Here is a 27,186-nt window from a genome sequence, read left to right as displayed (position 1 = left end):
AGCCGGATGCAAGAGGAAAGTAGCCCCAGGTGTGGGGAAAGGGCGTGTGGCTTCCGTGCCACTCTGCACAAACCCCCCTGTGCTCACCAGCCTGGAAGCTCTCTGGGCCCCTCCTTTTGGGTTTTTATGGAGGCTCCGTGATACGGGCACAGTTGATTGCCTCGGTGGCCGCTGGTGACTGAGGCCACCTCCGGCCCCTCCGTCTTTGTGGCCCTCGCCATTTAGGAAATTCCAAGGGTTGGGGGAACTCTGCGCCAGAAACGGACTGGACGAAGACTGAATTCCTATTTCTTATCATAAGTCACAGTAGCACACGGACACAATTAAGCGACATCAGGGCAGGTTTCTTTGACTGTGAGTTCGGGTTGGGGAAAAACGATCATCTCCGCCCTCCAGTTTGGAAGGGCCCCGTGGCCACGGGCAGCCTTGTCGGACTGGCAGGAGGGCCCAGAGCCCCGGGCCGAGCAGCCTCGGAAGCTGGGTCTGGCAGAGGCAGGCAAGTGCGCAGGCGCCCGCGCGGCCCCCCGACGGGCTGTATCCCGCTGCCCCCCGAGGACCCACCCACACCCTGAGCGGGCAGAGCAGTGGCCAAGAGGACACTGCCAACGGTGGCACCAAGAAATGTCCTCCTCGGACACCCCAGGGCGCAGCACAGGGGCAGTTCTCAACACAAGAAAATCCCCCGGCATGAGTGATGGGGTCCCGTGGATCGAGGAGGAGGTCACCTTCCCAGGGAGGGAAAATAGGGGCGTAGCCGCCTCTAATAAAACCGGCCGTGGCTGGGGGGGGGGGGGTGTCACGAGCAGGGCTGACAGCGCAGACAAGAGGTGGGCGCTTCTGAGCCCATCTCCTTCCAGCGCAAGTCAGGCAGCCCCTGTGTTTGTCGGGGAAGCTCTGGGGCTGTCGGGACGGGGTGACCCGGGACGGCAGAGGGGGGCTGGGGGTCACCGTGGCCCGAGATCCCAGCTGGCCCACTAGGCTCAGCTGAGGGGCAGGGCAATGGACGCCGGGCCCCTCTGGGGTCCAGGTGCTGGAGTCCCAGACGAAGGAGGTTCCTTTATTCAGCCTCAGAGCTGCCTGCTCCATGAGCCTGCCTGCCTCCATTCAACAAACACCCCGAACACGTATTAAAAGTCAGGCTCCGTGCTCAGTGCTCAGAACCGGAGAGACTAGGGCAGAGCTCCTGTTGCCGGGGCCCTAGATGAGCACAACTTGCAGCACAAGATGGGGGTGGGAGAGGGGACACGGAGGTGGGTTGGGAGCACGAGGAAGGGGACCGTCAGGGGCTTGGGAGAGTGCCAAGGCTGGGCTCCGGGGAGGGCACCTGACAGTGGGTTTCGTCATACGAGTAGGAGCTTGCCGGGGAGGAAAGATCTCAAGCAGGCCCCACGCGCAGGACGCATGTCTCTGGGGCTATGCTGCTCTCTGTCAGCGCCCGTCCCCGATGGGTGACCGCACACACCGGCCGGTGCCCCCCCCCCCCACGACCGCCGTCGGCGGTTAGGGAAGATGCCGGGGTGTGCGCTCCGAGCACGCTCCGTCGGTGAGAGCTGGGAATGGCCGAGCCACCGCGTCACCTCACCCGGCCCAGAGCACGCCTTTCCGTCGCCCCAGTGCCCCGGACTCCCCGAGAGTGGCCGCTCGTCGGGGTGTGGTACCTCGTGCAGGGGGTCTGTCCTCATGTTGCGCCCCGCCAGGGGCTCGTCGTGGGGGAACACAACAGAGTAGTTCTTGGCGTAGGACTCGTGGCTGCGCTCGCGGATCCAGCGGCGGTGGTCGGTGAGCAGGTGATGGAAACGCCTGTGGCGGGCGGAGGGGCCGGTCACTGCCTCGGGGGCTGTGAGGGAAGGGCCGGCCAAGGACCCGGGGCCAAACCGGACCCGCATCCCTCCACCAGAGTCCTCCCTGGGGCATGGGTTCGGGAGGGGGTCCGGGCTCTAGTCTCCCGCCCTGGAGCCTTGGGCAGCTAGGCCTCCTCGCTGCGACCCCCCCCCCCCCACAGGGTCACCTGGCCTCTCCTCCAGCCAGCAGCTCGAGACACCCAACGGCTTGTCCTCCGACGGCCCCGGCTGCCCGAGCCGACCGCGTAGCTGCTGGCCCACCTGGGTCACAGACCCCCGGCCCCTCCCACACACAAACCCACCTCTCAGACCCCCAGACCAGCCTCCCCATCCGTCCCTTCCCTCACTGTCCACCCGCTGGCATCTCACGCGCCCTCCCGGCCCTCCTCCCCATCCACGTTCCATCCTCCGTGACGCCTGTCGGAGCCTCACCGGGGCTAATTGACTCTCAGTTTGCGCACAGTTCTAGCGAGCACGATGTTCTGATGGGGGCAGGGGGCGGGGCTACAGACGTGAGCTTATCGTTATGGATATTATCGCGAGTCGCGGCGATCGTCCAAGGGGCCCCTTCCTGCTGTCGGCCCAGGGACGAGTGCTGTGTGCGAGAACCTGCCTCCATCTTCAGCGCGGCCTCACGCCGCCCCTGGTTTGACTCATTGGCACACGAGGCGCGATCCAGCCTGCACTGAGCCAGGAGCTTCTGGGACGAGCTGCAGGGCAGGGGAGGGAGCCACGGAGCCAGGCCAAGGGGTCTAGGGAGTTCCTGAAGGAGAAGCGTGCTGGGGTGCGGGGTTTGGAAATGCCTGGCCGGCTTTGGAGGGGCTGAGGCGGCGAGGAAGGGGGCTCGGAGGCTGATGGCCACTCTGGTCAGATTCAGCCCCGGTCACCAGGAGCTGGCATGGTTCTCCCAGGACCGGACTGGTGACCTTCCCCGCTGCTTTGAGAGTCCTGGCTGGGGGTGGGGAGCGGGAAGTGGGGAGAGGGAGTCCTGCATTTCCTTCCTCACGCCCCCAGGACAAAAGAGGAAGCTGGATCTGGGGCGGGGCCGGGTGATCCCTGCACGCACAGACGCGGCCCCTCCACGGCCCCTCCGGCAGGTTCCCCGTCGCCCGGGACTGCCGCCTCGGCTCACGTCTGTGCACACGTGTGCATGGCAGGGGCGTGGGCTCGAGCTCAGCCAGAGCACGACCAGGGATCGGCAGGGGAATGGGCCCCTCCCTGTGGCCACGAGGGCTGCCTCCAGCACTCCTCCTGTGAGCAGGGGGCCCAAGCCGGGGCTAGGGTCCGGCCACCCTCAGCGCTCAAACGATGACGCCCCCTCCCGGTTACTCGGACCCAAGGGCTTTCACTACCAGTCCCGGCCTACACCCCAGACCCTGCCCGTGCCAGGCACCGTGACGCGTACAAGCGAGTCCCAGATGCGCTGCACCGAGAGGTGAGTCATCACCCCCATTTCACAGATGGGGAAACCCTCTGCCTGAGCCACAAGGGTGAGTGGGCTAGTTCACTGCCCCCCCCACCCCCCCCCCCCAGGCGCCAGCTCGTAGGGGCTCCCCGCCCCCCCCTCCCCCCACCATACCATCTGCCTCCCAGCCTGAGACGCCCAGGCCCAGCCTCCCCGCCACGAACCAGCCCACAAAACACTCCTGCCAGGCAAGGCAGCTGACGACGGGAGGCCCAGACCCGTTCCTAACCGGGCAGGGGTTTCACAGGCAGCCTCGGGGCTTCCTGCTGAACCCGGGACTGTGCACCCCCTCCCCGCCAGGCCTCCCCCAGCCCAGGAGGGGGGCAGGCATGCCAGCCGCATTCTGCAGCCGTGGACACTGCGGCACCGGGAGGCCACCCGCCGAGGCCTGGGGTGAGCCCTGACGCGGCGGTCTGTTCCTGTGCCGGAGCCCTCGCCCCCGAGGGAGGCGAGGCGCTGCGTCCCTGCCCGCTCTGGCACCCGCACTGGGCGACTTCAGACAAGCGGCCTCCCGCATCGGTGCCTCTTCTCGCCGTTTGTAGCAGGAGGGGCTTGGACCGGCCCATCCCCGAGGCCCCTTGAAGCTATCATTTCTGGAACATTCCTCTCTTGGGAGCGCGTGGGCGCAGCCCCAGACGGGCTCGGAGGCAGCCACAGAGCAGAGCTGTGCCAGGCGCCGTGGAGGGGGTGGCCGTGGGGGAATCTCAGTGTCTGTCTGTCTGCCTCTGTGGGGGCCAGACATCCCCCCGCTCTCCCCAGCGGGTGTAATGTCTTCATCAGGCCAGGAAGGGGTGAGGTTAGCAGAGGAGCAGGGGGCATGTTGAGCGGAACCAGCACCCCAGCACCCCCCCCCCCACCCCGGGCAGCTGGGGTCTCCCCAGGGAGGCTGTCTGCCAGGAGCAGTAACGGAACGGGCTGCATGCCCACAGGGGCGCCCCTCCAAGCCGTCGCCTCGACTGCCCCCTGCACGACACCCCGGCCCCACCAACACCCACCCTCCGGACCCTGCCTGGGAGTGAGTGCCTTCGCCCTGCCTGCAGAGGGTGATGGAGGCCAGGACCCCCTCCCCCTGCTCTGACGACAGCGCCCCCCGCCCCCAACCCTGGCTCAGGCTTGACTAGCGTTTCCTTGCAGACGTGACGCAGAGAGTTGTGCCTACACAGACGCCCTGGCTGCCCCCGACATTAGCAGCACGCGCGTCATTACCCGGGGCTACGGTGAGGAGAGCGCTGGGCACTGGGTCTGATGTATCCCCGCCACCTTGGACGTGAACGTTCAGCTGGCATCTGGGCTCGGGGCCATCTGACTCCCAGCTGCTGCGCACCCACTGATCATAACCACCCAACTCAGCCTCACTCCCTGGGCAACGCGCGGGGTCCCTCCTGCTCCCCAGGCCTCAGTCTCCCCATCTGCCAAATGGGATGAGGCGATCCCGCTGCTGATCCTGGAGCCATCCGGCGGGTCGAGGAGGACACTGGGACAAGAAATCCCGGAAACTGTCAAGGGCGGTGAATCTGCCAAACCCTGGGCGCCTGCAGAACCCCCCCTGCTGGCAGCCTTCTCCCCTTCTTCCCTTACTGGCGCCTCTTCCAAGAAGCCCTCTGGATTTCAGAGAAGGCTCCTTTCTAAATAGCGCTCGCTATATACCCGCCTCTACCTAATCCCAGGGCACCGGCAAGCAGCCGCCCCACCCACGGTCTCCGGTGCACACTCGCCTGATGTCATAGCTGTACATGTCCTTCTCTGGGCGCCCGTGGACGATCCAGTGGGCCAGCTCCTGCCCACAGCCGCCGCCCAGCATCATTCCTAGAAGGAGTAGGGCCAGAGGTCTGCCGTCCGCCCCGGAGCCCCCACCCCAATATCATGCCCCTTCCGTGTCCACAGCCAGCATCACCCCCCGAACCCCTGGATCTCACACCTGGGGTGCTGTACTGCTGCTAACAGGACCTCGCCCCTCCCTGCGGCCCTCCTCTGCCCTCACCCCTGCCAGGGGCCGCTGTGCTCCTGAGCCCCCCACACTCTGCCTGGGGAACCTTTTTTTTTTTTTTTTTTGCCTGGGGGACCTTTAAGATCAGGGTGGTGGGTGTCAAGGAGGGGCCTCTCACACGCACCTGCACTGTTGAAACCGCAGCCCAGGAAGAACCCTCGGAGTTCTGGTGCCTCCCCCATCAGGGGCTTGTGGTCAGGTGTGAAGGACTCTGAAAGGGAGGGGGGCCTGAAGCTCTCCCCGGGCCATATGCACCCGGGGCGGGGTCTCCCGAGAGGGCAGTGATTGGAGCGGCGTCTGCCGCTGCCCCTTCACCCAGACTTTCCCCACTTCCTCCAGGGGGCCTCCCTGACTGCTCCTGCCACGCTCCCGAGCTCCTCAGCATTTACTGCCAGAACCACCCTGCCAGGACCGAGTTCTGCTTTGCAGCATCCAGGTTTGCCTCCTGCTGAGGAGGGGCCTTTCCCTCAAGCCCCCGTCACAGGGCACCACCTTCCTGCCACGTCACTGCTGGTCATTCTTGCCCACTGGACCATGAGTGCATGAGGGCAGGGACGGGGCTCCACTCAGTACTGTGTCCCAAGGCCTAGCATGGGGCCCAGCAAACAGCAGGTGTTCGATAAATGTCCCTGAATGAAAGGCTGACCCCAAGTTCTCCGGGAGAGGGACGGGGGCTTCTGCTCTGTTGGCCGAAGGTGTGTCACAGGCGGAACCCGGAGCACGGAGGGCAAGGGACCCTTGGGAAATCATTATAAAGGGCTGAGCTTTGTAGCCACAATCCTGGGCTTGAACCCTGCTTTACCTTTTCGTAGCCCTGTGACCCTGGCTGAGTCACTTCACCTCCCTGAGCCTCAGTGTCCTCATCTGTAAAACGGGGACCATGGCACTGACTTCACAGGGCTGTGAGTTAGTCCATCTACAAATACTTGCCGCCCCCCTGAATGTGCCCAGCGCTCGGCTCTGACCATGACTGCTCCCACCCCTCAGGCAGCTGACAAGAGGGGACGGTAAATATGCAAATAAGCAAAACAGAATGTCTGGGAAGAAATGACGACGGGAGGAGGGGCGGTGTGAGTGACCCTTCTGGTAGGCACCATGGTCACTAACTATGGAACAGATGTGGAAACTGGGTCACCCTGCCAGTGAAGCAGGGAGCCAGGAGCCGGCTCAGGGCTGCCTGACCCCCAGCCGGAGTTCTCAACCTCTGCGCGGGTCTGTCCCGTGCGGGATGGGGACGGACGCGACCCCGTGTGAGGAAGGTCGGGAGCTTCCCGGGCCCTGGGGGAGGGGGGGGGGTGTCTGGTGGTGGCAGGGGGCACAGGGGCAGCCAGGGCGAGGGTGACAGTGGTGTGGCTGGGTCACCCACCCAGGGAGCGCTTCGGGAGGGCTGGGGATGTTTCCAGGCGGACAGGAAGGTGAGGACAACCTCACGGGGCATCTGAGGAGAGAGCTTCATGGGGGGGGACGAGAGTCTCTTGAACGTTCAGCCAATGACTCACGACCGAGCAGCTTGGGGATGCATGCAGAATGATGGGATGTTTGGGCAGCACAGACAGGGGCCCCCACCTTGGCCGGGACCCCTGAGACCCGGAATGGGAGCTCTGCCCGCCCCCGGATGCCCCGGAGTCAAGGGGGCCTGGGACTTCCCAGTTCTGTTCTGGAAGCCAAAGGCCACTGACCGCTCTCGTCCTCCCTGGCAAGGGGAAGCGCTCTGTTCCCCACGAACCCTCCCCCACAGGCCGGAAGCCAGACACAAGATGTCTTCACACACACATCCCCCCCAGATAGGGCTCCCTGGGAGCAATGACTCCCCAGTCCAATTAAACAGAGGATGTTCCCGGGTGACTCGGGCCCCTGGGATCGTTTCAGGCCCGTGCTTCTCATTGCCAGCCCCACGCAAGCCCGGGGAAGCTGCGGGGGGAAGGGCAGAGAGCCTTCGGCCCCCCACCCACGCCCTGCACCCCGAGTCCAGCGCTCAGGGGCACGTCCATCCTGCCCACCGCGGCTGGGCCGCCTCACGAGCCGAACAGATTCAAGCGGCTCCAGGGGCACCGGGTGGAGAGGGCTGGCCCCCCCCGCAGGCCACAGGCCCCTGGGCATCAGAACCTTCCCCTCTCCTGTCCTGGCCGGCCCCTCACCCCCTACATAGCTGTGGATGACCTGTTACTCTCCGGCCTCCAGCTAACCCCTTCCCCTCAGGGCTGACGGCAGTCTGCTGGTCTGGGCCATGCCCCACACCTCACATGTGGCTTCTCCTCCTTGCTCTACTCCTGCTGAGTAGGTACGCTGTCACCCATTTCACAGACGAGGACACTGAGGCACCCAGAGCCTCAGACACAAAGTTTCCTCTTTCGACAACACTGTGTGTTTCCGAACCTATCTCCCCAGGCCTGATAGGGGGCAAGGCCAGCCCTACCCGTGTTTTTGCCTTGACTGAGGATTAAAGGGACCCTGTGTGTGCCAGGAAGAAAGAGGGGGTGGGGGAGACACCCAGTGGGAGTCCCAGTGCTTCTGCTGGGACGGCAACGGGGGTGTCGTGTCTCTGTCCTGCTCGCGGCAGGGACGGCCCAGGTCCGTGCCCGACACAGGCCAGCCTCGGTCTCGGGCAGAAGGACCCAGCATGCCTGCCCTTGCTTCCAGCCTCCTCACTCACCCGGGCCACAGACTGTGGACTTGACCCCCGTCTTCTCCAGCACTGGGACGCGGTTGATGGCACCTTCGATGTGCTGGGTGAACACGTCCCAGTCCAGGTCAAAGAGGCCAAAGGCAAACTTGTCTGACACCTGGGGAGGCGGGTGGGGGGGAGCCGCCCAGTGGGAGCCGAGCCCGGCCAGTCTCCCCTGGGTTGGGGGGGTGACAGGGCTGGGCCCCTCAGGTCTCCTGCACCAACCCATCAGTGGGGCCCATCCCCTCCCTTCCCCCGTGCTGACCCAGGCCCCCCAGCTCTGCGCTGGACTCTTGCAATGGCCTCCACCTGGTCACCCTGCCTTCCTACCCTCCTTCGACCTTCTCCTAAGTCAGACCATGCCCTCTCTTGCTCTCCAGCAGCCCTGTGGCTCCCCGTGACTCTGTGGCCCACCGAGGCCTACAAGGGCAGGCCCTGCCCCCGTCCACCACTGGCCCACGGCCACGCTGACCTTCCTTCAGTTCAAGGACAAGCTTGGCCAGACCTCGGGGCCTTCACCCCCGGTCTGAGGCAGCTCCTCACCGACCGTGCTCTCTCCAGGGGGGCTCTGCTCTGACGTCACCTCCTCGGGGGGCCCCGTCCGACCACGGCGCGAAGGACAGGCCTCCACTCTTACGAGGCTTGTTCCCAACCTGCTGGCTTCCTTCAGCACAGGTCACCACTGCTTGTCTGTTTACTGTGGGTCTCCCCGCCCAAACACAGGCACCCCGGGACAGGGGCTTTCGTGCTGCTCTCCCTCTGTCCCCAGGAAGTAAAACGGAATCTGACCCAAGGTTGTCACTTAATCATTCGATGTCTGCATGAACCCAGGAGCGAGGGCGGCCCAGGCGTGCTCGAGGGGGCCGAGGGGGCCGCCCGACTTCCATGCAGCCCCAGAAGCTGCCGGGAGAGCCGCGGGGCCCGGACAGACGCCACTGCCGTGGGTCCGGGCTCAGGGTTGTTTGCTGTGGACACAGGGTTTTAACGTTTTTGTCGTCTTCCAAAGCTGTGATTTGACATCTCCACAGCCTGTAACTACTCTGCTGTTTGAGGCCAGCGCTCTCCCTGCCCCAGGTCTGGGTCTACCTGTGTGCCACGTTCAGAGAAAACCGAGTTGACCCTTCTGGGGCCAAGGGACCTGCCATTTCTCAGGTGTGCACCCGAGGAGCTTCAGGAAGGTGGGCTTCCTGGAGGAAGGCTTCTCCACACTGAGACGCAGCCCTGAACCACCCCCCTCCCCGATCCCTCTGTGTCTTACCTCCTCCCAGAAGATGGGGTTGGTCTCATAGCCACCCACAGACAAGGCATCTCCTTGGAGGCGGAGGTAGACAGAGGCATCGTGGTCGCGGACGTTCGGCATGTTCTGGAAGGCAGAGCAGAGAGGCCTCAGGGTCAGCCAGGGCTGGGCCGTGGGTCCAGTACCTCCGCCAGGGGGCACAGGCCCACGGTGGACTATGGTGCCTCCTTTTTGTAGGAGGGCAGAGTGGACCCGGGGTCTCAGGCTACACTGTGGACAAACCACCCCCGCTCAAGTCTCCCCTTCCCCAAACCCCATAAAACAGCAGCCGTAAGGAGAGCGGGCGGGAGGGATGAGGTGTAGCCCACAACGCTAGGAGAGCCGCGGGGGGACAAGCGCATGCAGGAGAAAGGAACCAACGCTGGAGGGTGCGGAGCGGAGGCCACGCCCCAGCTCGGGTTCAGGGCGGGGAGACTGCACAAGTCGAGCCAGTGCCACCCTCCATCCCCTCCAGTCAGTAGAGACCCAGCTTGTGGCAACCCAGCTCCCTCTGCAGGGGCCGACGGGCAGACTGCCTGGTGTGTGTGCACACACGTGTGAATGTGAGAATGTGTGTATGCGTGTGCACATGTGTGAGCGGGAGACAAAGAGAATGTGTGTGAACGGGAAGACAGGCCAGGGTCTCTTCAAAGCAGTGGGCCCAGATCCCCTCCGTCCTCCCCAGCTAAGGCCCGTCCAGATGCTGACACCAGGGCCGCTCGCCAAAAAGGATGGCTCACCCTCACCCCCTGTGAGATGCCCTCCCTCTCCAAGCTTCCAGTCGGCCTGTGGACTTAAAAGTGAAACCGGGGACTTCGGAGCTGTGACAAGACTGGGCCCGTGAAATAAGGTGCCATGGAAAAGGAACAATCCCAGATCAAGAAAGAGGTCTCGAAACAGGAGATGATCATCAAAATGAAAAACGCAACAGGCGGGTTGGATAAGACCATCTTCCATATAGGAAGCTAAACAAGATGAAGAAATGGAAATCAGGAAAGGAAAAAATAAGGAAATCACAAGGTCAACCCTAAAGGTCCAACATCCACCTTATCGGGGTTCCAGAGAGACAAACAGAGGAAATGGAGTAGAGGAACATCAGAGCAATGGGCCTGGACAACTTCTCAGATTGAAAGTCATGAATCTCCATATTAAAGGAGTCCTATCACGCCCCATGAACGGACAGGCCGGCACCGAGGCATGCTGGGGTGAAACATGGGAATAGCATCCTGGAGACTGAACGACCTGGAGCACAGTCTCCAAAATTCCACAGACAATTTTATTTTATTTATTTATTTTTTTTAATTTTTTTTAACGTTTATTTATTTTTGAGACAGAGAGAGACAGAGCATGAACGGGGGAGGGGCAGAGAGAGAGGGAGACACAGAATCCAAAGCAGGCTCCGGGCTCCGAGCTGTCAGCACAGAGCCCGACGCGGGGCTCGAACTCACAAACTGTGAGATCACGACCTGAGCTGAAGTCTGGTGCTTAACCGACTGAGCCACCCAGGCGCCCCATCCACAGACAATTTTAGATGGAGAATTCTAGACCCTGTCAATCCCTCAATCAAGTGTCCAGAAAGAATAAGGATTACTTCAGACATGGATGAACACAAAAACATTTTACTTCCCATGTGCCCCTTCTCAGTAAGCAACCAGAGCGCATGCACATCAAGGATCCAAACGGAAGAGGCGTGAAGACGGCCCCAGGGTCAGAGCCGAGCAGAGGCCAAGAGGCAGGCAGCCCAGAAAAGAGCCACTCAGAAGAGCAGAAGGTTTCCTCCGGGGCGGGGAGAATGGGACATAGAGACCATATGTGATTTCTCTGGTGTGCACGAGTTGTGCAGAACATACTATTGAGAACTAGTTGACAGACATGTTGAAATGTTGGGGGGGGGGGTGTGGAAATGTGACAGTTACGAACATACATGCAAATAACCTCAACAAAATACCAGCCAACTGAACCCAGCAGCATACGAGAAGAGTGTATGCCATGACCTAATGGGGGTTATCCCAGGAATGCAAGGTTGGCTTGACATCTGAAAATAAATCCTTGTGATACACCATAGCAACAGACTAAAGGATGAAAACCAATCATTTCAATAGATGCAGAAAAAGGATTTCCAACACCCTTCATGACAAAAACACTCAGCAATCTAGAAATAGGAGGGAACTTCCTGACAAAGGGTATCTAAGACACACCCACAGCTAAAACATACTTATTCTCAGCTCTTCCTTTAAGGCTAGCCCAACGATAGGATGTCTACCTCACCACTTCTACTCAGCATCATATCGGAGGTTCTGAGGCAGCAATTAGACAAGAAAAAATAATGAGAGGCATTAACATTGGAAGAAGGAGTAAAACTTGCTTGCTGCAGATGACGTGATCTTACATATAGAAACCCCTAAGAAACCCACTAAAAAACTGTTACAACTAACAAAATAGTTCAATAAGGTGGCAGGATACAAGATCAATGCGTAACAGACAAAAATTATTGTATTTCTTCATTCACTTCACTAATGATGAGCCAAAAAAAAAAAAAATGAAATTAAGAAAATAATTCCACCTACGTCATCAAAAAGAATTTAAAAATACCCACAAATTCAACAAAAGAAGTGTAAAACTTGTACTCTGAAAACTCAGCAATATTTTTGAAAGAAATTAAAGAAGGCCTGAACGAGTGGAAAGACATCCCATGATTACAAAACGAAGACTTGATATTGCGAAGATGATGTGCTTTCCAAACGGATCCAGATTCAACACGATCGCCGTTAAAATCGCAGCGGGCTTCTTGGCAGAAATCGACAAACTGATCCTAAAATTCATATGGAAATGCAAGGGACCCAGAATAGTTAAAACCATCTTGAAAAAGAAGGACCAAGCTGGGAGACTCACGCTTCCTGATTTCAAAACTCACTACAAAACCATTGTAATCAAGACACTAACACAAGGATACGCATATAGATCACTGGAATGGGGATGAGAGTCCAGAAATAAACCCGCACGTTTATGGTCACTGCTTTTCCACAAGGATGCCAAGGCCGGGCGAGGAGGAAGCCACGGTCGTCAACACGTGGTGCCCGTGCAGCTGGACAGCCACACGCAGAGAAGGAGGCTGGGCCCCTACCTCACACCATACACGAACCATAGTCAAAGTGGGTCCCAGACCTAAGAGTAAGAGCTAAACTATACGATTCTTAGAAGAAAACATGGGAGTAAGTCTTTGTGGTCTTGGGTTAGGAAATGCCTTCTGAAATATGACCCCAGAAGCACAAGCAACAAAAGAAACAATCCGTAAGTTGGATTTCACCAAAATCAAGCCCTTTTGTGCCGCCAACAACACCATCAAGAAAGGGAAAAGACAACCCACAGAATGGGAGGAAGTATCTGGAAGGCATAAATCTGATAAGAGACTTGTACCCAGCATATAACAGGAACTCTTATAACTCAGTACAAAGACCAGTAACCCAATTTAAATGAGCAAGGTGTCTGAATAGACATTTCTCCAAAGAAGATGCACGAATGGCCAGTAAGCACAAGGGAAGACGCTCACCATCATTAGCCAGTAGGGAAATGCAGCTCGAAACCCCAGTGAGATCCCACCTCACACCCACTAGGCTGGCTGGGATCAAAGAGACAGAATCACCAGTGGTGGCGAGGACTTGGGGAAGTCACAACCCTCACCCACTGTGCGTGGGAACGTAAAACAGTGCATGTGCTTTGAAAACAATCTGACAGTTCCTCAAACAGTTAAACATAGAGTTACTATGTGGCTCAGCAATTCCACTCCATGATATCTACTCAAGAGAAATGAACACGTATGTCAACACAAAAACATTTACATGAATGTTCATAGCAGCATTATTCATAACAGCCAAAAAGTGGAAACAACTCAAATGTCCGTCAACAGATGACTGGACAAATAAAAGGTGGTCTAGGATAGACTATTAGTTAGCCATTGAAAGGAATGAAATTCTGATATATGCACCACATGATGAACTTTGAAAATGTCATACTGAGTGAAAGAAGTCAGACGCAAAAGGTCATATATGGTATGATTTCATTTTATTAAATGTCCAGAATAGGAAAATCCATAGAGATAGAAATCAGATTAGTGATTATCTAAGACTGAGGGTTGGGTGGGAAATGGGGAGTGACCGAAAATGGGTATGGGGTTTGGGGGGATGAAGGTAATGTTGATAGACAGATAGATAGATAGATAGATAGATAGATAGAATTAGTGACAGTTACGTAGAAAACTGAGCAACTGGAAAACAATAACTCCAGGAAACACAAAAGTCAGACACTATTTTGCTCAGGAGTTAACAATATTTACATTGTCATTATATTGCAAACACTGCCTACTGATTTCACCAAAAACAAACCAAAATCACTTTAGAAAGTGACCAAGAGTCAGGAGACGCCACGTCCCCTGCTGCTCTTTGGCTCTGGAGGAGCTGCCTTCCCTCATGGGCCACTTACCCTGGAGACGGGCACATGATGTGGGACTCCTCTGCCCCGTCTCCACGCAGAGACCAAAAGGGAAAACCTGGTGGATGCCCCTCCCTCCCACTCCAGTCTCCTAGCTGGCTGGACAACTAGGAGGACTGTTGTCGAAGACAACAGTCGAAGGACTGTTGTCAAGAACGTGTAAGAAGTTCTCCGTAACGGAGCACTTCGGAAACAGTAATCATCATATCATTACTTCCATTGTCACTACAACTCTACAAACGAAACAGAAACTCTGGAGCTCCATAGAGCAGGACAGTGGGGACACCTGGTGGCCAGGGAAGTCCCAGACTTTTGCTCCAGCAGGATCAGTGTCTCCAGCTCCTGGCCCCAGCACACTGAGCTGCCTTGAGTGCCCAGCACATGCTCAGTTCAGCCCCAAGGCGTCCTCTGGGCACTGTCACTGCCATCTCCACGCAGAAGCCCCCCCCCCCCCCCCCCCCCCCCCACGGGTATGACCCCGTCCCACTGATGTCTCTGCCTCCGGACCTCAGCCCACTCCCTTGCATTATTTCTCCTGCTCCCCATCCATCCAAAACCTGTTGGCCACTTCCTCTGGGAAGCCTTCCGGATTGTTCCAGCTTTCCCTAATCTCTTCCTCTGAAGCACCAGCTGGCCAGACCCCTCTGTGCCCCCTTGGTCCTGGTCATCGTCATCTTCACCATCGGCTACAGGCCAAGCACCGTGTTTGGCCCTTCACCTCGTGCAGCCCTGTGCAGTCCATATGGTTATCACTTGTTTTGCAGAAAAGGAAACTGAGGCCCACCCAGCACTATGACTTTCCTGGCTGCGTTATTGGGGGCTGAAATGCAGCCCCCGAGCCTGGGCTTTCCCATCGCTCGGTGCCCAAGCAGAATAGCTTCTGCAGAAGCGGGCAGAGGTTGGTGGGAAAGCCAGACCAGCAGAGAGCACTGGACACTCTGTTTGTCAGCCACAGACACTAGGCCCAGAGAGGGAAGGCACCAGGTCATAGAGGAGCTGGGGGCAGTGCTTGGCCTGGACTCAGGCCTGGGTCAGACCCTCAGGGGTGCCCAGGGTAGCACAGCCCTGTGGCCACCCAAGGAGAGTGATCCCTCCCGGGGACACAGCCCCTGTCCTGCCCACAGGCTGTCCCCAGCTTTCCCCAGCTGTAGTCTGAGCCCACGGCGGCCTGAGGGCGACCCCTGGCGGCCACCCGGGGAGCCCTCCCCACAGAATCAGGGAGCACGTGGCACAGAGCAGCCCTTTGGAGGCCTCGGCGGGATCACATTAAACTCATCCACGAACAGGGGCAGGGGCAGGAGTGGTGGGGAGGCCACCTAGCAGCCAGCCACTGACGAGGGAAGCCAGGCTCTTCCAGGGCAGGGAGGAGGCTCCCAAGACCCTCTTTGCCGGGTCCCACCTCCCACTCTCCCACCACCACCGTCAGGCCCCTCTCTGAACTGCCTGTGGGTCCCGCACCGCCCTCCTCCTGCCCTCTTCCTGCACTCCCTCCCTGGGCTGGGAGTCCCGGAAGAAGCCCTGTGCCGGCCTCCTCAGAGCCCTGCCCCACCACTGCCATTGCGCCCCCATCAGCCTGCTCCGGATTTGCTCCTTTGCCTGTCCGTACCTCCCCCCAGCTTCACCCAGACAAGAACTGGGTCCTTCTCTCCGTCACGTCACAGCCCCGGTTTCTAGGATAAGGCCTGAGACGCAGCAATGTTTGCGGGGTGTGAGCAGGGTGAAGGAGGGAGGGTTACATGGAATGGGAGGTAAATGGGTTAATAAACAGATGGATGATGAGGGAGGGAGGGAGAGATGAAGGGGTAGAAGGATGGAGGGCTGGAGGGCGGGAGTGAGGGAGGGGTGAAAGGAGGGAGGGGCGAAGGGAAGGGGAGGAGTGGAGGGGTGGAGGAAGGGAGGGGCGGAGGGAGGGGGAGGGGGAGGGGTGGAGGGAGAGAGGGGCGAAGGGAGGGGGGCGGGGTGGAGGGGTAGGATGGAGGGCTGGAGGGTGGAGGGTTGGAGGTTGGAGGGCTGGAGGGAGGGGTGGAGGGGTGGAGGGAGGGAGGGAGGGGTGGAGGGAGGGAGGGGTGGAGGGAGGGAGGGAGGGAGCAGAGAAAGGGAGGGGGGAGGGATGAAGGTGTAGAAGGATTGAGGGCTGGAGGGTGGAGGGCTGGAGGGCTGGAGGGAGGGGTGGAAGGAGGGGTGAAGGGGTGGAGGGAGGGAGAGGCGAAGGAGGGGGGAGGGATGAAGGGGTAGAAGGACGGAGGGCTGGAGGGGTGGAGGGGTCTCCCTTGGGGAGGACCTGAGGGTGGGGAATCCGGGCCAGGACTGGCACCCGGGGCATATCTGGGGGACGCAGACGCACGGGGGTCCCCCGAAGAGGTACCTGGGGCACAGAACATGGCAAAGCACTGACTGACTGCACCAGGCAGGACAACCTTGGGCGTCAGTGCGGGGCTGTGCCCCGAGGGTCAAGGGGGTCAGCACCAGCAGGGTCACACCTGTGTTACTTCATTTAACCGTCACCCCACCCCAAGCACCCGGGGTTATGATGCCCATTTCACAGATGAGGTGGCTGAGGCTCAGGGTGGCGAGCCACCTGCCAAGTGCTAGGACTCAGAGCCAGGTCCCTGCGCCTCCCACAGTCTATGTACCTGGATCCCCTCAATGCGCTCGGTGACGACGTAGGCATGGTGCATGGCCACCAGCGGGACCTTGACTCCGGCCATCCGGCCCACGGCGCTGGCCCACACTCCTGCGGGCAGAGCAGGGAAAGGTCAGCACTGCTGTGCCTGGAGGGGCGGCGGTGGTGCCAGGTGGGGTGGGGCGCCTGTGCAGGCACCTCTGTCCCGGGGCAATTCCTCTACGTCATACCCAGGCCCCTCCCCGCCCCCCCCCCCCAGAGAAAGGCCCGGCTGCTCCCTCAGCCAGCGTGGCCACCCGAGAGCCAGGGGACAGTCCTGCTCACCTGCACAATTGACCACGCAGGGCGTCTGGATGGAGCCGTGCTCTGTCTCCACGGCTGCGACCCGCCGCACCCCGAAGTCGTCGGTCCGCACACGGATGCCGGTCACGGGGCAGTTCTCGATGACCTGGGGGCGAGAGGGGCTGCTTCCAGAGCCATGCAGGGCTCCCCGAGGGTGCTGACCACCCCTGATGTCCCCCCGCCTCGCCTGGACGGGACCTGGGGCACCGTCGGGGAAGTGGGGAGACCATGGCGCTGGAAACTAGCCCCAGGAGCTCCTTGACTTGGGGAACTTGATCCCAGACCCGGGGCTCTTTCTCACAAAGTGGCTTTTAAAAAGCAAGGCTCGAGTCGCTAACGGGTGTCTGTGGTCTAGTCCTTCGGTAAAAAGGTCACCACCGATCAGTGTGGCTTCCTTCCACGTTGTATACAAGTGTATCTTCCTAAACACGTATTTGGGGTCAAACTAAAATCTCAACATTTTTCCCCTCTGGGTGATTTTCATTTCTTCTCTTTTGCTTTTCTGTCCTTTCCAATAAGTTCTACGACTCTGGGTTTATCTCGGATAAAAGACGAAACTCAAGAAGACATCCGGAGAGGACTCCCTTGTCTAGCACGGCCAGAGCCCCGGGGAAGGAAGGAGGGCCGACATCCCCCGAGGCACCACCCACCTTTGCAGGGGCAGATCAAAAGGCTCAGAGAGGCTGTCCCCGGCCCAAGGTCACACAGCAGGGAGAATGGCACCTGTTTCCTTTCCTTGGGCTCTTGGGGTTCTTGGGCCAGGAGCGGGGGGCACAGGGCCAGGCGGCCTTTGGTACCTGGGCTCCCCGGGCAGCAGCAGCCCTGGTGAGGGCGGTACACGTGCCGGCCGGGTCCATCGTACCGTCGTGCGGCACATACAGGGTCCCGTACAGGTCGTCCACGTTCATCAGCGGGTACAGTGCCTTCGTCTCGGCCGGGCTCAGCACGTGGGACTCCACGCCATACGCCTTGCCCAACTAGAGGGACCCAAAGGCAAGTAAGTCAGCCCTCGGGGAGCAGATATCCTCTGGCCGCTCTCCTCCCGGTCTGGGCCTCCGGGCCTCCGGGCTGCAGCTCCAAACTTGCCTCCTCCAGGAAGTTCCCCTGGGGGCATGGGGTGATAATGGCTTATGTGGTTGACACCCCTAACGGGCTCAGACCAGTCTCTGGTGAGGAAGGGGCTTCTTCCAGAAACAAACATTTTGGGCTTGAGGACCAGATTCCCCAGTCGGACCCGCTCCCAGGAGGCCAACCCGATCCTGGGTCCCAGGCCCCTGGCTTAGCAGGACTGGCCACACCGGCACATTTGATTGGCCCACGGGCAGCCAATCAAGTGTCCCCAGGTATCCCAAGGGGACACGCCCCACCCAACTAGAAAGAGGCTCAGCCAATCGGATTCTCTGTCTCAGAATGAAAGTGGCTGAGGCTTCAGGGAGCTGCTGGGAACTTGGGCTGGAAGGTTGGGGCTGGGGCTTTCTTTGGAGGCCTCGGTCCCAGCTGACGAGCGAGCCCAGGGGCAGGATGAGGCCGGATGGGGCCAGCGCCTCTGCCCAGGAACCCACACCTGCCCTGGTGAAGCCAGCTGCCCCTGCCTGCAGCCTGGGGTCCCAGGGGACTCGGCATCCCTGTGACAATGAGCCCCTGCTGGCCACACTGCTCACTGCGCCCTGAGCGGGCATTCAGTCGGTGCTCTATAAGGGGACAGATGGCTGGAGACGCCGGCCTCACCCATGTCCCCACCTCAATACAAGGCTCTTCAGCAGCATAAAGCTTTCTCCTTGTCGGGGACGCCTCCTGGTGAATGCGACCTCCTACTGATCCTGCCTCCCCTGAGCACAGCCCGGTGACGGTAACAGCTCCACCGTGGGGCCTCCCCCGTGTCCGGGGCTCGGCGACCGTGCTCCACAACACGGTCCCATTTTGAAGGCGAGCATGCCAAGGCTCGCCTGTCCCAGGTGGCCCGCCAGCAAGGGCTCCTTCCCTGAGCCGTGCTGCCCCGTCCCCACCCCGCCGGTGCCAGGCCCGAGCTCCCACCCACCGACATGAGCCTCTTGTACTCATCCAGACGCTGCCGGTTGGATGCTATGAACAGGCCCCCATTCTGGATCCAGCCCGTGTGCAGCCCCGTCTCCTCCTCCAGGTCGTGGCTCACCACACGCCGGGTGTGGGCCAGAAGCTCCACCTCCACGTCGCTGGGCCGAAGCTGCCACAGCAGGCCTGGCCGGGAAGGGGCAGGGCACCATCAGTTCCCGGCGAGGCGGCGGGGCACCCCTTCCTCCCTCCCGGCAGGCCCCGGGCTCCCAAAGAACAGGCGGCGGGCCTGGGTCTTTCTCTGAAGGCCCTGGGGGACTTGGAGAGGCAGATGAGCAAGAACTCACAGCACCGGGCGCCTGGGGGGCTCGGTCGGTTAAGCATCCGACTGGGGCTCAGGTCACGGTCTCGTGGTTCGTGAGGTCGAGCCCCACCCTGAGCCCCACGTCGGGCTCTGTGCTGACAGCGAGAGGCCTTCCTGGGATTCTCTCTCTTTCTTTCCGCCCCCACCCCACCACCACTGTGCACGCTCCCTCTCTCTCTAAGAATAAATAAAATTTAAAAACAAATCACAGGGTCCAAGATGATTTGGGGACGGGGCTCCTGGCCCCTGGGCACCTCAGATTGTGGCACTATCGAAGGTCCTGTTTATGAACACTTTCTGCGTGCCAGGGCTCAGCCTGTCACAGCCTGACAGAGCAGCCCCCTGGGGTCAGCATGATTAGTTTACGGTGACATTAAATGGCACCAAACAGTTCCACTCTCGGGAGAGCAGAGCAGGTGACGATGGGGCCAGGACCCCGACCCAGGACCGACAAGCCCAGGTGCAGGCTGTCGAGCAGCAAAGCCGCTCCATTCAGAGCAGAGTGTGGGGCGTGGGTGGCCAGGGCTGAGGCCGGTCTCACAGCGACGGGACGGTGGGAAGGCAGAGGCAGCGGTGTGCAGGCCTGAGCGCGAGGCCCGGACTGCTTCCCGACTCCACGTCCAGTGGCCTCACGCCGGCAGCATGACGTTAGCCAAGGTGGGGGTGTTTACCCCCCAGAAACTGGCAAACCTAACCCAGGACCCGGGATTAAGGCAGAAGGTCGGCTGCGTGCATACCGTAGGTGCCTCGTGCGTGCCCACTGGTTAGCTAGCAGGTTGAGACTCACAGACGCACCTGGTGCCCATGGAGGACACTGCTCTGCATCGTCCCGATGGCTCCTTCCCCGTCTGTGCTCCAGACCCGCCGGAGGACCCCCCTCATCCACAGTGGCTCTGTCTGGGGAGGGGTGTCTGCTCCCGGAACAGACAGCTGTCTGGGCCCCCAGCTCCGGTGACGGCCCCGCTCCCTCCTCCCCACCTCTGCTCTTCAGAGACGTGGGGGGCCAGGAGGACCCCCCACCTTCGGATGAACCCGCGTCTTCTGTGCCCCTCCTCCTCCAGCGCGGCTGCCTCAGGTTGCCAACCCGGAATCAGCCCCTTCCAGCACCCCCCTGCCCCGGCCCCTACCTGCCGTGTGCCAGGTGGTCCCGGAGGTCAGCCGCTCCCGCTCCAGCAGCACTGCCCCGCTCACGCCCAGCTTGGCCAGGTGGTACAGGGTCTGGCAGCCCAAGCTGCCCCCGCCGATGACCACCACGTGGGCTGTGCTGGGCAGGGGCTGGCTTGGGCCCCGGGCCACCGTCGAGGGGCCCTGGGGGTCCTTCAGGGTCCGCCGGTATGGCACGCTCTTCTCGGCGGCGGGGCCGGCCTGGCCGGTCAGGGCGCGCAGCCCCAGGCCCCGCGTCCGGCTCCGGCGAGGGCATGTGGCGGCCACACGCAGGGCTCTGCTCAGCGAGGCCATGGGGACTCCAGACTCAGCACCGCAGGGAGCTGGGGAGAGAGCCAGGGCTGGCTGCGGCGTGGAGGGGTGGGGGCTGCACCAGGTGATACCGGGGGGGGGGGGGGACAGCCTCCCATACCCTCCAGGCCCTCCTTCCTCCGCCTCCCCGGGGACCCGAGTGCACCTGCAGCCCAGTGCTCAGGGACTGAGGGCCTGTGGGCCTTGGCGAGCCCAGGGCGACCGTGGTGGGAGGCAGGAGGTCCCTGCCAGCCCAGGGGCGGGCTGCTGGAGTAGGTCATCGAGGGGACATGATTGCAGGTTGACCCACGAGCTGGACCCAGGCAGTCAGAGGCCCCTCACCCCCTCCCCCATCCCGGGAACGTACATTCTGCCCCCGTTCCCACAATGGGAGCCGTTTTCAGGAACGAAGGCTTGAGGGAGCAAAGCGTCGCTGAGACCCTCTGGACAGTTCGAGTGACTGAGCCCCGTAAGGCCGCTGCAGAAACTAAGATCTGGCAGGTGGGTGCAGAGACCCACTGTCTCCCGGCCCCGAGACGGGCCTCGTTGCGAGGCCCCTTGCTTGCTAACCCTGCCACCTGCCACCGACAGTGGCCTGCTTCTGTCCGTCTCTCCTTGCCCTCCGTGGACGGACATGGACAGTGAACCGGGCTGTGACAGAGCACTGGCCCTGGGCTGGGGGGGTGGGGGTGTCAGGGGCACAGGGGAGGTGGGGAGCAGGGGGCCGATAGGAGACCTGGGGAAGTAGGGTCACCGGTGAGGGAGGGCAGGGAGGGGGGAGGGGACCTGAGCGCTGAGGACAAGCAGGAGCTCAGGTGTCAGGGGGATCCAGGACCCAGAGAGATGACTTCCAGAGGGGGAGAGGCAGGCTGCAGGGGGAGGGGGCTCAGGACACTGGGCAGGGTATCTCCCTGAGCACCGCGCCCCGCGTCCCACAGGTCTGCAGGAAGAGCCCCCGGCACCGCGGTGTGGTGATGGGACAGGTTTGGCAGTGGGGGGGAGACCGAGGGAGGTGTCAGTCCCCAGAGGGCCTGGGGCAGGGGTCATGGTGAAGGAGTCACCTGGGCACACAGACGGGAGCGTGGGGGTGGGGGGTGGGGGGAGGGGAAGCCCCCTCCCTGCCCCTCTGCCTCCTCCTCAGTGTCCCCCAGGGGCCTTCAGGGCTCACCTCAAATCCCTCCTCCTTCAGGAAGCCCTCCCAACCAGAAAAGTCACATAATTACAAGAACACGACAGGAGGCCCACCTCCTAAGGAGCAAAGGGGCCAAGACGCGTCTCCCTGGGGATGTATCCTGCCCGCCATGGGGAGGGGCCTCCCGGGCCCCCTTCTGGGGTCAGCAGGACAAGCAAGAGGCATTTAGTGGCGAATGTGAGGTGCACGGGTGCCACCTACAGTCATAGTCATGACTGATATTTATGACCTCGTTAATTTAATTTAAAAAGTCGACCTCTGGGGCGCCTGGGTGGCTCAGTCGGTTGAGCGCCCGGCTTCAACTCAGGTCACGATCTTGTGGTTTGCGAGTTCGAGCCCCGTGTCGGGCTCTGTGCTGACAGCTCGGAGCCTGGAGCCTGCTTTGGATTCTGTGTCTCCTCCTCTCTCTGCCCCTCCCATCCTTATGCTCTGTCTCTCTCTGTCTCCCAATAATAAATAAACATTAAAATTTAAAAATAAATAAATAACAAATAAATAAAATAAAAAGTAGACCTGTTTCCAAGAGTGTGCCAGGTGCCAAACTTCCTCCTTCAGCAACCGAGAAATGCTCTCGGGTCAGTATGACTGCTGTCCCCATTTTACAGGGGAGGAGAGCAAGGTGCCGGAAGGCTAAGGTGGCCAAGGTCACAGGGCGGCCGAGTGGCCGAGCACAGCCCAGGCCTGCAGGCTCTCCCGGGACCTGGTCTGGGGGAGAGGAGCCTCGCGGCCACACCTGTTCCACCTCAACAGTGGGGACGTGGGTGGGGGGCCCAGCTCTCCGGCTGCTCAGGGCTGCCCCGGCGCCCATCCCCCCCCCAGCGGGGTGGGGGCGACAAGGCATCTCGGTCCCTCTGCCCCCCTTTGCCCCCCAGTCTAAAGGCCCACCTGCCTCCTGCCCACAGAGGGGCTCCCCGGCCACGTATCTGAACTTACCTTCTGTCTCCAAAGTGCCCTAATCTTCCAGGAACCCCCAACAGCGAGTGGCACCCTGCCAGTGGAAAGTCGGCGTCACGTGGCTGTGGGGCACGTTCAAGGCTGGGCATCCGCCCCCGCGCCCGCCCGCGCTGCCCCGTCCCCGCTCCCGTCCGGCCAGCTCAAGTGCCTCCCGCCCCAGGGGCCGCCACGTGCCCCCTCCCCACCCTCCGGTGGCCCGCGGAGTCTCCCAGGGGGCGGGGACAGGGCCTGGGGCTCTCCCAGGGCCGCGGGGGGGCCGCCGGTGCTCCCCCCACCCGAAGCAGCTGCTTCGACGTGAACTCGCTCTCCGGCCCCGCTGACCCTCTCCCGCCCGGTCAGCAGCGTGGCCCGTGCGTTCCCCGGGGTGAGGGCGCAGGGCAGCCCAGGGCGCGGGGGCATTAGGACGGGGTGGGGACTTGAGCGACGCTGTCACCTGAGCTGTGAAGCCGGAGCCAGAGGAGCGCTCCTCAGAGGCTGTGGGGTGAAGGAGGTTGACGGAGCCTCCGCCTGGTGAAGGAGGGCTCGCGCCCTCGCAGCCCGAAGGTTCCTGCAGCCAGAGGCGGAGAGAAGTCTTGATCTGTCCCAACCCCGCCCGCCCAGGGGAGGGCCCGGGCCCTGCCCCTCCCGGGGGGGGGGGGGGGGGGACCTCCAGCCGGCCACTGCTCCGCTTGGCGCCCCCTGCCAGTGCCTGGCCCGGGGGCTGCAGGGTGCCGTCCCTTCCTTCCTCCTCAGCAGCTTCCCAGCCGGAACCGGGCTGCCCGCCCCCAGCCCGCCCCGCCAGCCCCTGTCGCCGCCCACCATCCCGCCGGGAGGGACCGCCCACCGCCTCTGGCTTCTTGGCTGCCAGGGCCGCAAGCATGTGGGCGGCAGAGCAGTCCCGTGGACCCTGAGGCCCCATTAACCCTGGGTGTTGGGGCGGGTGACCTCACCTCATCTCTAAAACAGGGGTTACAGGTATGCTCCGGTGCCCCCGTGCACCCCTGCCTGCCCGTGCCTGTCTGTGCTCTCCAATGCCCCCAAATGAGGTGACGTGGGCAAAAAGTGCTGGGTAAGCAACAGGGTTGTGCCAGGCCCCTTGGCTCGTGAGGGCCCCTGGGGAGGGGATCCAGGGCCTTCGCAAGCACCTGCCTGTCCAGCTCCGGCTTGCTTGCTTCCCCCCGGGGGAGGGGTGCCCACCGCCTTCAGAGGCAAGCCAGAAAGTCTGGCTGTCTGCATCCTGCCCTCCAGAACTCCTGGATCCCTCCGTCGCTTTGAGAGATGTCCCTGAGCCTCTGGCTTGCCAGCTGCACAGTGCCCAGCTCCCCTGGGCAGGAATGCCTGCCTCCATGTGACTGCTGGGGACCTTGGGACCCAGAGAGGAGGGGCGTCAGCCTGCCTTGGGCCACACAGAAGCCTTCGCTCTGACTCTGGACCTAGGCCGTTCAGTCTCTGCCCAGAGGAGAGACCACTCACTCCCCTGCTCGTCCTTCTCTCCCCCCGCCCGCCCCCCACCAAGGAAGGTCGCCCCACAGGTGCAAGGCTTCGCTGGATGGTGCTCGGGCCAAGGGCAGGGGGCCCAGCCTGCTCACTCAGCTCACGGTGGGCCAGGCCAGCAGCCTGGGGCCAGGCTGCACTCACTCTGAGGCGAAGGACAGGTCAGACAGAGTGAAGACGGAGCGTGGCCACAGCGTCCTCAGACCACTAGACATGAGGGGCACCGGGGACACAGCGGTTGCTGTGGCCCCAAGGCAGCGGCCGAGGCAGCCCGGGCCTCTCCTGGCCCTGCACTCAGAGACAAGCAGCGGTTGCAAAATTGTCCCAAGCGAAGCGAGCCACAGAGTTGCCCTGGACTTTGGACAAGGGGTGGTGGCTGGCGGGCCAGGCCTGGCCGTGGGTCAGCGTTGTAGGATAGGTGATTGGTCAGGCCCGGCTCGGGTCCGGGACAGGTGGATGGGCCACCTCGTCTCCCCAGGCTGCTGGACGGCACAGCTCCAGAGGTGGGCAGGCTCCAGCCAGGGACGCTGAGGCAGGGCTGTCTCCTCTGGCCGAGCCTCAGTTTCCCCATCTGGGGCACAAGGACTATAACCCCTGTCGTGTCAGTTTTAGGGAAGTTTTGTAAATTTCCCTGCCTATGTTACCTTCTACTTCCAGTGCACTTTGAAGAGAGCCGTGGTGCAACGCGGAGTGACAGTTGACCCTTGAGGGTGAGGGGTCACCCCCAGTGCCAGCCCTCCCCCTGTCCCTGGACCGACACCCTGGCGGGCTGCCCCCTGCCCGCATGGCCTGCATGCACCTGGGCGAGCACCCTCCTTGCCCGGGCGGCCCTCCCCACAGGCCCTGGCTGGCCCTCCGCCCCCACCCGCTGGCCAGGCCTCCAGGACAGAGGGAGGCGCCTGCAGGCCGCCCTCTGACTGGGCAGAAGTCCAAGGTGGAGCAGGGGGATGGGCGGGGGGAGGAGCCTCCTCCAGAGAGCTCCCTGCGTGGCCCTGCAAAAGAGGGACACTGAATGACAACAGGGCAGCACTGGCTGCCATCCAACGAGGAAGGTGGCACCCAGCCTGGCCCCAGTGGCCTCTGCGAGGTGCTCCGGGGGCCTACTGGGGGACAAGCCACGAGCGCTCTACACGTGTCACCTCAGAGAAAAGAAAAGACCGGTGCCGTTGACTGAGGCACAACACAGCCAAGGGGTGTCAGGCAGGGCAATCCAGGGAGCAGGGAAGTTTCCAGAAAGACTTTGAGGGCTGGAATTAGAATGCTTCCAAGATTTTCTTTTTTCCAAGAGAGACCCTACAAAAACATCAACTCCCCCCATGGCTTCATGACGACAGGGTGTTTCTTCATCCGGGGCTAAGGGGTGGTCCTCCCCCAGAGGCAGGCGGCCCCCTCCCCGCCTCGCACACTCAGGGCTGCGGCCACTTGGGCACAGCTGTTCCTACCAGTGGGAGGCTGAAGAGTCCCTCCACACCCCTGGGACCCACACAGCAGGTGTGGGCGGCTCCGTGCAGGGCCCCAAGGCTCCCGCTTCACTCTGATTTGTTCCGCAAAGTATTTGTGAGCGAAATAGTGTGTGTGTATTGGGGGGGGGGGGGCGGGGAACTGGTTGCTCCTTCTGCGGGGCCAGGCCGACTGAGGGTTTCACGGGTCACCTGGGGCTGCCACACTGAGCTTCAGGCACCACACTGCCCAGGGGAGGGGGACAGAACGGAGCTTCGGAGGGAGACCCTGCAGAGGCTGTTGGAAGCGGGAGATGGAAAAGCAGTGACCACGGACAGAAGACCCCCACCTCCACACACACACACACACACACACACACACACACACACCAGCCAGGCCCCCTGCCAGGTCAGCCAAACCCTCTAGGCTCTCACATCAACAACCCCCGGGGTCAGGAGGCCTCCCCACCCCCCACCCGCCCACGAGATTCAGGCTGTGCTTACAGCTTTGTATGTGTTACCCTGGAGATTTCCAAGCTCCTCTTGAAAAGTTGAGAGGCTGGGCCACACGGGCCACCCCCCCTCCCCCCCAGCCAGATGCACTTAGATGGGCCTGTTCCGTCCAGTTGGCCACTGTCCCCACCCTGCCAGTTTGCCCTTTCACATTTCCTGCTGGCCTCGGGGAACTTTGCTTCCCCCCCCCCCCAAGACTGGGAGCCCCCAGGTATTGCCCGAGGCAAAGACAATCTTCCTCTCTCCAGCTCAGGGGGCCAGAGCTCCCGGAAACAGGAACCCACTCAGGGAAACAGGGGTCTTGCAGTGAGCAGAGGGTGAGGGGGCTGTGCGGTGCTGTCTTCAGCCCTGGGATCTGAAAGGCCTCTGGGCGCTTAGGCGAGGGCAGCAGCTCCCGGGGGATGGGGGGCTTGGCCCCCGCCCCCGCCCCCGCCTCAGGAGGCTGAATCTTTACAGAAACACCGCCCCCTGGTGTCCATATGTGAGTATGACACCCTGGGAGAGCTGGACCCCAGACCAGGACCCGGCCCCAGGATGGGCACTATTGCCCCAAGAGGGAACCCACAGGCAGACTGGAAGGCGGATCCCCCCACTGGGACTGGCATCCTGGGCTCCTTCGGGCTCTCACGCTGTCCTCACGGAACACGCCCCTGGCAGGGAGCTTCCTTCCTGATTGCTCTCGGCTTTGTCTCAGTTTCCGAGATCAGCTTAGACGCGCCCTCTCCTCGTGGGATGTGTCCATTTCTCCCCATAATTCGGCCAGCTTTCCTCTTATCGATTTTCAGGCTCTGTTGTGAAGTGTATTAAGCTCCAGGATTGTTCTAGCTTATCATTTCATTGGCCCTTTTTATCATGAAATAATGAACCTCTTTATCTGGGGGGGGGGGGTGCTGTTAAATATTTAACATTTGGCGCGAGGTGGGGAGCGTTGGCTGATCCCTTTGGTGTAAATACTCCCGCCAGCACCAAGTTCAAGCTGCCAGCGGGGAGTCGCTGAACCCAGAGCCGGAAAGAGGCCCACAGGACCTAGCACGAGCCACTTGTGACCACCACTGTTTTTACATGTTAAGAACGCTTT

General features: G+C 61.4%; 1 protein-coding gene across 6 annotated transcripts in view; it reads right to left on the bottom strand.

Annotated features, from left to right (window-relative positions):
• SARDH (sarcosine dehydrogenase) overlaps nucleotides 1-23,407 on the bottom strand; it is a 61,452-nt gene extending 38,045 nt beyond the window's left edge. For 4 of the 6 annotated variants that reach the window (XR_006195680.1, XM_042911961.1, XM_042911963.1 and 1 more), the window contains exons 1-13: nucleotides 23,330-23,407; nucleotides 23,117-23,230; nucleotides 22,663-22,717; nucleotides 20,210-20,569; nucleotides 18,726-18,904; nucleotides 17,485-17,664; nucleotides 16,670-16,793; nucleotides 16,356-16,456; nucleotides 9,217-9,321; nucleotides 7,947-8,076; nucleotides 5,418-5,504; nucleotides 5,022-5,112; nucleotides 1,659-1,800 (exon numbers count right to left, since the gene is read on the bottom strand). Coding sequence is in view for 5 of the 6 variants with exons in the window: in XM_042911961.1 (XP_042767895.1) it covers nucleotides 1,659-1,800; nucleotides 5,022-5,112; nucleotides 5,418-5,504; nucleotides 7,947-8,076; nucleotides 9,217-9,321; nucleotides 16,356-16,456; nucleotides 16,670-16,793; nucleotides 17,485-17,664; nucleotides 18,726-18,904; nucleotides 20,210-20,540 (1,470 nt within the window). In the remaining variant the exon portion in view is untranslated. Of the gene's footprint in view, nucleotides 1-1,658; nucleotides 1,801-5,021; nucleotides 5,113-5,417; nucleotides 5,505-7,946; nucleotides 8,077-9,216; nucleotides 9,322-16,355; nucleotides 16,457-16,669; nucleotides 16,794-17,484; nucleotides 17,665-18,725; nucleotides 18,905-20,209; nucleotides 20,570-22,662; nucleotides 22,718-23,116; nucleotides 23,264-23,329 lie in introns of those variants that run through there. The other 2 variants (XM_042911965.1, XM_042911962.1) reach the window with 2 other exon arrangements.
• Nucleotides 23,408-27,186: the final 3,779 nt, after the last annotated feature.

The sequence above is a fragment of the Panthera leo genome, chromosome D4 (genome assembly GCF_018350215.1).
Source record: "Panthera leo isolate Ple1 chromosome D4, P.leo_Ple1_pat1.1, whole genome shotgun sequence".
Classification (NCBI taxonomy): domain Eukaryota; kingdom Metazoa; phylum Chordata; class Mammalia; order Carnivora; family Felidae; genus Panthera; species Panthera leo.
This window is presented reverse-complemented; position numbering and strand designations above follow the sequence as displayed.